Source organism: Glycine max, chromosome 20 (assembly GCF_000004515.6).
Source record: "Glycine max cultivar Williams 82 chromosome 20, Glycine_max_v4.0, whole genome shotgun sequence".
In the NCBI taxonomy this organism is placed as follows: Eukaryota; Viridiplantae; Streptophyta; class Magnoliopsida; order Fabales; family Fabaceae; genus Glycine; species Glycine max.
Genome location: NC_038256.2, coordinates 39,268,391 through 39,277,620, shown reverse-complemented (window position 1 = coordinate 39,277,620; position 9,230 = coordinate 39,268,391). Strand labels below are relative to the sequence as shown.

The 9,230-nt window shown below is 31.4% G+C and overlaps 1 protein-coding gene across 2 annotated transcripts; it reads left to right on the top strand.

The window, feature by feature from the left end:
- The first annotated feature begins 3,649 nt into the window (after positions 1–3,649).
- On the top strand, positions 3,650–8,998 carry LOC102662912 (proteoglycan 4). Of its 2 annotated transcripts, XM_006606023.4 has the most exons (5): positions 3,650–3,751; positions 4,217–4,425; positions 4,518–4,603; positions 4,763–5,866; positions 7,869–8,998. In XM_006606023.4, exons 2-5 carry the CDS (start codon positions 4,239–4,241, stop codon positions 8,613–8,615), a joined length of 2,124 nt encoding a protein of 707 aa, XP_006606086.1. In that variant the 5' UTR covers positions 3,650–3,751; positions 4,217–4,238; the 3' UTR covers positions 8,616–8,998. The 2 variants fall into 2 exon arrangements, with proteins under 2 accessions (XP_006606086.1, XP_006606085.1); XM_006606022.4 differs by having other exon boundaries at positions 3,704–4,425.
- The last annotated feature ends 232 nt before the right edge of the window (positions 8,999–9,230 follow it).

Here is a 9,230-nt window from a genome sequence, read left to right as displayed (position 1 = left end):
AATTAGTCAAGACCAACACATCACATCTCGAACATATATATCAACACATCAGCTTAGTCCTTCTCATACAAATCATAAATTTCCAAATGTGTCTATAAAAATCTTTATTGAATAAAATAAAATTAACCTTAGATAATCTTTATCTAACCCCCGGTTTGGATCGAAGAAAAGAAAATGAAAGAAAAAGAAAATTTTGAATTTTGAATTGAGAGAAAAATGAGAAAAAGAAAATTTAAATTTTTTCTAATAATCAATCTTTCTCTCCATTTTTTTTCTCTTTTTCTTCCATCAAACAAAAGAAATACATCATTGTATGTATTTTATTTCCTTCCTATTTTCTTTTCATCCATCCAAACATATCATAATATATTAGTCTCGTGGGGGTTGACATAAAAAAATAAAAAAACTGTCGGCAAACCTGCATACAACATTGTGGGCACATGGTGTACGAAAGTTAAGGGACTCGGGGTCCATGTTCATTTCTGTGTCTGAGCTATTATGACCCATTTTAAGTTCAGCACGAGTTGATGCAGATATCAATTATGTTTGTAACTGAATCGGATTGTATTGGGGCAGAGTGAAAGGTACTGAGATGATTTAAAAGTTCTTGTTGATCCAGCAATTGAAAAAAAATATTGAATGGCATTGCATTTTGTTAGGTATTGTAAGAGATGCGCATGGTACATAGATTGGAGAAGAAGCTTAAAAATTATAAGGAGGTCATTTCTGACATCAATGCTCTGCCACAAATTAACTCAGTTAAATCCCTGCTTCTGTTGTTGTTGGCGCTGCAAATGTTATTGCTCTTACGGATTAGGTGCTCCATAATTCATTGCTCACGTACTTGGCGAAATCAAAGTACTAACATTTCCTTTTCATTTTAATTCACTTTTTTTTTTTGCATCTATTAATTTGGGATTAAATTGCAAATTAAGAGGAGGCACAGTTACTTGTATGCAAAAATATATAGCATAGTTCTAATGTACTTTAAAATATTATAATAGTCTCATTAATTCTGATGCCTATCTTTGTGTTAATTTTTACGTTAATTGAGATTATTCACTCAATATGATTTTAAGGGCATTCCTCCGTTTTGGCCTGGCACAATTAGGAGCCTTGATTACCTAAAATAGGAGGCACAGCCCTGAGCTATTATATTTTACTGTTCAAATATTGTAACTCCAATCATTTTACCCATCCCAACGTCAAACTTTAGTATCGTCCTAGAAGGTAGATTTTTTGTTCTATCCTTCTTTTGGTAGCCGTCATTCTCCTTGGCTTGCATCCACCCGTTTTAAGGGTATTTTACTGCTTACATAGCTTTGGACTATCCTACATTCGATCTTAGCATTGATCGTTTCACTGCATAAAGTAGGATGCCCCTAGCTATATATACAGGCTAAACGCGAATTTTAAAATTAAATATTTTCAAATTAACTGAAATTACTATAAGTAACGTGTATTTAGAAAAGAATAAAGTATTTTATATATAATTGAGTATGTTCCTGGTATATTACTTTTTCATTTACAATTTTATTTTCAAAACATATGAATTATCTAACATGAGAATGTTTACCTAACTAGTATCCCAAATTCAAGTCTTAAGTGTGTAGTTGTATATTATACTCAAAGAGAAACCAAGTTTTGTTGCACATAATAATTCTATTCAACTCTTAATAAGATTGTCTTTTGTAAATGATATATGTGATTTATAAAAAAATATAATTAATATATATATATATATATATATATATATATATATATATATATATATATATATATATATATATATATATATATATGCGTGTGAAACAATTAAAACTTTTTTAAGCATCTAATATAATATAGATTTTCACATTCGTCACATCATTAGAATATTTTAGTTTAACTAATAGTTTTAAATTTAAGTTTTAAGTATCATTCAAGTTAAATAATAAAGAGAGTTTTGTCACTAAGTAATTATATTTAACTCAAGCAAGAGTGTGCCACGTATAAAATACTTAGTCTATACAAAAAATGCAGAAAAGAGGAAACCATGTGCATTAGTGTGAGCTCTTCTACATATTTGCTATGGAATTGTTGGAATATTAGCTGATGATAGAAAAAGAAATTGATAAGGATAGAATTTTTGTAAAACAGTGATGTTCATGTATCACCACTCTACTTTTATTAGTGTGTGAACTTAATTAGTTATAATATGTAATATATAAAAAACACAATTAGATAGTAATATTGTTGATAAAAAAAGACAACATTACAAAATCTATATCAGCACTTTAACCTTTTATAGTACACACGTACATTACGTTTCAACTTTTGAGATTATTGGAGATGAATCAATCAAGATTGGTCTACGGTTAGACTCGCAAGTTATCAAATCTGATCATGAAAGTTAGTAACGTTTAAATCTAAATATCACAATGTAAGATCATTAGACACGGAGGTTGAAAGTTTGCAGGGACACGTCATAATGAAGAGTAATTATATTCCTCCTGGTGTGTTTAATATAACTTGTTTAAGATTTAGGAGAAAATTAAGGATAGACAAAAAATGAGTAATGTAAATAATAACAAAGGAAATTATCACAAAATACTATAAAAATATGTTATAGAAATAGTGTTTTCAAATCAAAATTTGGACGGGGATGAATTTCCATAATTTGGCAGGAAAAGAAAATAAAAAGAAAGAAAGAAGACACAAAACCACATATTATAGAGTTGCTTTGTTTCCGTTGGAAGAAGATTCTTTCCAATTAGGTTGAACATTCAATTGGAAGGTGTTATCAAAAGGTATCTGAAAATCATAAATGTTCCGATTGATACTTGACTAGCATATAAATAAGTCGATACGGTCATGAGTGGATTCCGTATGCACATCATTATATAATAAAACATTATTTATTAGTAAACAAATTTCCATCACCGCCAATAGAAAAAAAGGAAACTCCATTTAAACTATCATTAATGTAAAATGTTAAAGCTGTTAATTAATTATAGGGATGTTTATCTACATGATAGTTTTGACACGGCAACATACTAGCAATATTATATCACAGATCCCTAATGAGCATTGAGTAGTGACCTTGGATTAATTAGCTCAACGAGATATCAATGTAAGCATCACACCTCATTCTATCACGAGCTCACTAGGAGAGGATATTAAAAAATTATTACATGATCCTATTATAATCTCAACTAATTTATACATTATACACCTAAAAATTAATTAAATTAATTAGAATAACTCTTGGTAATTCAAAGAATAAATATTTATTTTAATCTCTAAAATTATGAGTGGTAAAAAATTAGTATTTAAAAGATGAAAAATTTAATTTAATCTCTAAATATAAAAAATGTGACAAATGAGTTTTAAAAATAATTTAACCACAAATTGATGTCTAACTTTTGTAACTTATCGTTAAGTTAATTCTCAAAAAGTATAATTTATTGTCAAATTCATCATTAAATACTACAACCTATTAATAGCAAAATTATTTCACAAATTTAATGCAAAATCAATTAATCATATTTTTTACTCCTTAAAAATTAAATTTAAAATTTTCATTTAAAATAACTTATTTATTACCTTTTCTCACTTTCAAGGAGATAAATAAATGTTTATCCTCGTTCAAAACTATCTAAAGATTGCCCTTGGCCATATAACTAGTTAGAATCATGTGTATATATCTAATGTCACAAATGAAAAGAGAGAAACAGGCAGAAAGACACACGGTGAGGAACTAGAAAGAGAGGTGCGTGGTCACATCGTCATCTTCCTCAATTCTTAATTTCTAAGTTCCCAAAAAGCAGCAGATTGGTTCTCTTTAGTTTTGGTTCTCTACAAGCAGCAGGCTTGGGAGTGAATGCGATTAAGAAGATACTATATGCACATATGCATATATAGAGAGAGAAAGATTGAGTAATATTTAAGGAAAAAGAGAAATTAAAAAAAAAATTGCATTACATCACCACAAATTCAAGTGTACTTTAATTCTTGTCATCAAATGTGACCGTTTTATGCTTCAAGGATCCGCTTTTTTCGCTTCTTCCCATAAGCCTTTTCAGATTATCTTGCCAAGACCTCAAACAAACAGTGTGTTGTGTCTGAGACCGCTGGCTAGCTACTCGTTATATATGTCATTTTCATTCTGATTTTATGACTTTGACAAGCCCCTTTACTTTACACATAACACCTTTCTTATTTCGAAACCTTTCAGCAAAGGCATAAGTTTACCAATTATGGGCAAGGAGTGGCATCGGGATGGAAGGTCCTCCAAGAGAGGTGGAGGTGCTCAAACAGAAATCCCTTCCGGTTGCATGTGTGCAATGTTTCAGGTATTTGATTTTCATCCTTTTCACTTTTCCATTGACCAGCAACAATCTTCTTTCAAGTCTCGCACCCCAGAAGACCACACTGTCCCCAAAGGTACATTAGTTCTCTCTATATACTCCTCTTTATTGTCCAAAATAACCACTTTTCTACAAGTCTTTTTTAATTTATGGCTTTTTATAATTCAGGAGTTGAAGCACCAAGGAGTAGCTTGGAGTCAGAAACTGGTACTACAGTGTCATCAATCTCAAAAGAGGAAAATTTTAAAATACCAGTAAGTTAATTAACGTGCACCTTTGCCCTCACAGTACCTCCTCTAACTTTTCACCAATTTTTATGAGTTTCACATACTTCTATTTGGGTTTGTTTATTCTGTAAAGTGAGTTATGATGATTTTGATCACTTGTCTAATTTAATGATTCTTGAAATGCAGAAGAACATTCGAATCAAAACAAGAGGGAGCACAAGATCAAGAACAGAAAGTTTTAGTGATTTTTCCTCAGAAATCGGTGCCTCTCCAGGGACCAAGACACCAACTTTGGTTGCAAGATTGATGGGTCTTGATCTTCTTCCCGATGCACATTCCTCTTCTTCCCCATGCCTTTCCACTCCAAACCTTCACAAACCACAGCAACACATCAAAATAATCAAACATAGAAACAGCACTGGCAGTAACGCCTTGCCTGAGACTCCTAGAATGTCCTCTGCAAGAAGATCAGATGTTGAGCATAGACAATCTCTCCAAATCAACAAGGAGAACAACACAGTCCCCTATGAGGATTCTGAGTCTCCTCGGTTTTCATTTTCAAAGAGGAAATATGATGAGAACAATTTCAGGAGTCCAAGCCACTATGCCAGGCAAATTGTGAAACAGATTAAAGAAAGTGTGAGCAGGAAGGTTGGACTAGACATCACCAACACTGTCAAGAACAGAGAACAAGGAAGAGAAGAATCTGTAGGCCAATTCAAATTCAAGAAAAAATCTAAAACTTCAGTGAATGAATCCAGCCCTGTAAAACACTCAAACTCATCTTACTCCCCAAGGCTCAACAGATTCATTGATACCAAACACAAACCAAGCACTACAACACAATCACCAACTACTCCAAAAAATCAAAACATACACATACTAAAACCACCATCAACAACTACTCCAAAAAATCTAAACACGCACTCAGTACTAAAACCACCATCACCTCCTCCTGTTGTCAACATTGAAACACAGCTTTCAAGAGTTTCTACAAAGCCAAAGCCTCAAGCATCGCCTGAGAAAGAGGTGCATAACCAAAAATCAGTAACAAAAGGCAAGAACACTGGCAGTGGAAAGTTGAGTTCCCGGGTCAACAAGCCTCCACAGACATCAATCAGAAACAAGCAAGAAGAGTCATTTATTACTCGTCCTCCATCAGCCACTAAAGCAAATGACATCAAAACCAAAAGCAAGAGAACTCATCCACTTTCAAGCAATCTTCTTAATAACCTCAACACGGTTCCAAATCTTCTCCCTGTCAAGACAGGACCTTCTCCTCAAAAACAGGTACCCTTCAATTAAGTTTCACAATACAAGTCTTTCTTCTTCCACAATCAATTCTGATTAGAAAGAATACTTTAATTATTGAGTATTATTATTTGAATATCTTATTTAACATCATATCAAGTAACAATTTTTTATGCATACAAAACATATAACATTTGAATAAGTAAGATTAAAAAATAAATGCAGATGACTTTTTTAAATGTTCATGACTTTTATTTTCAATCATCAATATATGATTATTCGGAGCTCATTCTCGTTGATTATTCTCAATATTATTATTTTTTATATATTTAAAATTATATTTACATATTATCTTAATCTATGTTCTCTCTTTATAATTAAAAAATTCTTTCAATTCATCAAAAAAAATCTTTCAATCATCTCAAACTCTCATTTTTTTAATCTTTATCTATATATTTAATTTTCTTAATGTTTTCTTATTTTGAGTGAACCAAGCTATCTTAAGTCTTAATTGAGTATTAAAGACTCATCTATGAAAATACAGACCTCATGTTTGGTACACGAAAATAATTTTAAGGTTAAATTACTCATTTAGTCATATAGTTTCATGATTCTTACTTTTTTAGTTCTTATAATTTGAAAGTGATTTTTTTAGTATTATAATTTATATTTTAATTTTCTTTTGGTTCTTATAATTTGAAAGTTTTTTTTTAGTCCTTATAATTTGTATTTTAATTCTCTTTTAGTCTTTATACTTTATATTTTAATTCCCTTTTAATTCTTACCATCAAAATATGAGTAATATTATCAATTACAATTAACTACAAAAATATTAGCGAGTAATTCGAAACTAATTTATCGCAAGATAATTTGTAATAAAAAAAATAGTTAATAATTTATAACTAATTTTTAGCTAATTATTTTTATATTTTTTTGTAGTAAGAACTAAAATGTAATTAAAATATAAATTTTAGGGACTAAAAATATCAATTTCAAACCATAGGGACTAAAAGAGAATTGAAATATAAATTATAAGGACTAAAAAGAACATTTTTAACCTATAGGGAGTAAAAGAGAATTAAAATGTAAATTAATAACTAAAAAAACAATTTCAAACTATAGGAATTAAAAAAGCAAGAATCGTGAAACTATAAAGACCAAATGAATAATTTAACTTAATTTAAAAAATGGGAAGACTGAGTTTATTATTTTTCATTTACTTTTATCCATTTATTTATTTCTCTCCTAGTCTTTTTTTTTCAGCCAAATAATTAAAATATGTTTGATAAAATATTTCAATTAATTTTTAACTTTTTTATTAGTTAAAAATTTTATTTGATTATTCAGTAAACAAACTTTTTATAATATTGATTTAAATTTTATTCTCAATATATTTATCCAATTTTATGATTATCCTTTTTAAATAAATCATAATTTTATTATTTTTTTTTATTATTTGCACTTTTAACTACTTTAATGACTAATTTTACCAAATATTTATAATTTAATTAATTTTTTAAATTCCAGCCACAGCTTCAGACTTTCTATTTTTCAGCCTTCTTTTTAGTTTTTAATTAATCTTCTCTTTATTTTTTTATTTATTTCTAGTTGTCGTTTTTATTTTCGTCCACCTTATATCTCTTTTCCTTACCAAACGGACCCATATCTATTTAAAGGATTGACATTTTTTAATGTTTATCTTTAAAATTTATTTTAATAGTGTTTTTAAAAGTAATTATTGAGAAATAAAAAAAATGTATATGATTTATATTCTGAAAATTTTTTATTTATTAAGAATTTTATCTATATAAAATAAATACTTATATTTTTTATCATTAATAAATACATAAATACTTTATAGTATACATATATCATCAAATGTTATTTTTTTTAATAAGATAAGATAGGAGTATTTCTCAAGAAAAGTCAGAGACATGTTTCAGAAAAAAAAAATGTTGATCGCATTTCTTCTCTGTTTCTGTCTGATTCTGACCACTTGGTTTAATTTTTTGCGTGTGTGTTACGGTAAAAAAAAAAATAGTCACAGCCGCAGGTACGTGATGATGATGCTCGAGATGAAAGACGCAGCGCACAGTTATTTAGTAGTTCGCGCCCGACGTACAAACAAGAAGCGCCACGATCACACCCACCCCGAGGAGCAACCACCAGCAGCGATGACGACAAACTTCACGGCACCTCCGCCACCACCACCGGCGCAGACGACGACGAAGGACCAGAATATCAGTACATTACAAGCATTCTAACTCGTAGTACCACCACTGGACCCCACAACAGCAACAGCGCTACAGCACTAATACCCCACCTCCAGTTTCAGTGGTTCTCTCCGACACACCCCTTGGACCCTTCCGTTTTTCACTGTCTCGAGCACTACCCAACATCCAATTCCTTTGTTTCCTTCCCCGGCGACAACAAAGATTGCATCTTTCAGCGGAAACAGCATCTGGGTCCGCGCTGCAACCGTAGATTGCTGTTCGATTTGGTCGACGAGTTGCTGTCGGAGATTCTGGTTCGGCCGAGGCGTTACAGAGAGGCGTTGTTGGAGACGACGGTGTGGGAGAGGGTTCGGAGATTCCCACGTGCGAAGTGTGAGGTTTTGGAGGATATTGATGCGTTGATTGAGATGGAGGAGATGAGGGAGGAAGAGAAAGAGGAAGTGGAAGGGTTGGTGAAAGAGATTGAAAGGAGCATGTTTGAGATGTTGGTGGATGAAACGTTTACCGTTATGGTTGGTGGCGTGGATAAATACGTAGAGGACGACGTCGTTTGAAGGGAAAGTGTTAAGTGGGTGTCACATGGGAAAAGGGTTCACGTGATGTGATGACTGAATGAGATGCTTGGCCATGGCCATGGATCCGATCATCCGTGGAAGCCGTGGTGGTGTGGGTCCCGCTTTGAAGCCATCAAAGGGGAAGGGAGGGGCTCATACGTGGTTTTGTAAAACTCATGATTTTCTCTAGGGTTTTCCATGCCCTTTCTTTTTTTATCCCTCTCCCTCCCTCCCTTGTAAAACTCCTGTTGTCTCTTCAAAACTGTATTATTTTGAGAGTTGGATTAATATTTAATAAAAATATTAACACAACACGATGTGGTTGAAGGGACAGTTTGGAGAGGTACAGGCACAACAGATAAATTAATAAAATTATTTTTTTTTCTTGTTAAATTTATTAGTTTATTAGTTAATATCTTTAGGAAATTTAACGAAATTTAGGGATTTTTATTTTGCTTTACTATTTGTTAGTTGCTACTTGCTAATTGCGATACTTTTCTTTCCGAACTTTAATTTCCACTCCTAAATTGATGGAAAATGATTCTCGACCAGAGTATTTAAATTATCTTGTGGCTTTTAACGAATATCTTTTTTAATGGAATAATTAATGACGGA

Excerpts from the sequence above, each read along its gene's own strand:
- LOC102662912 (XM_006606023.4), top strand. The coding sequence starts at position 4,239 with ATGGGCAAGGAGTGGCATCGGGATGGAAGGTCCTCCAAGAGAGGTGGA. Across the intron at positions 4,604-4,762 it reads AGGAAAATTTTAAAATACCA|AAGAACATTCGAATCAAAAC; the intron begins GTAAGTTAATTA and ends CTTGAAATGCAG. Across the intron at positions 5,867-7,868 it reads GACCTTCTCCTCAAAAACAG|TCACAGCCGCAGGTACGTGA; the intron begins GTACCCTTCAAT and ends AAAAAAAAATAG.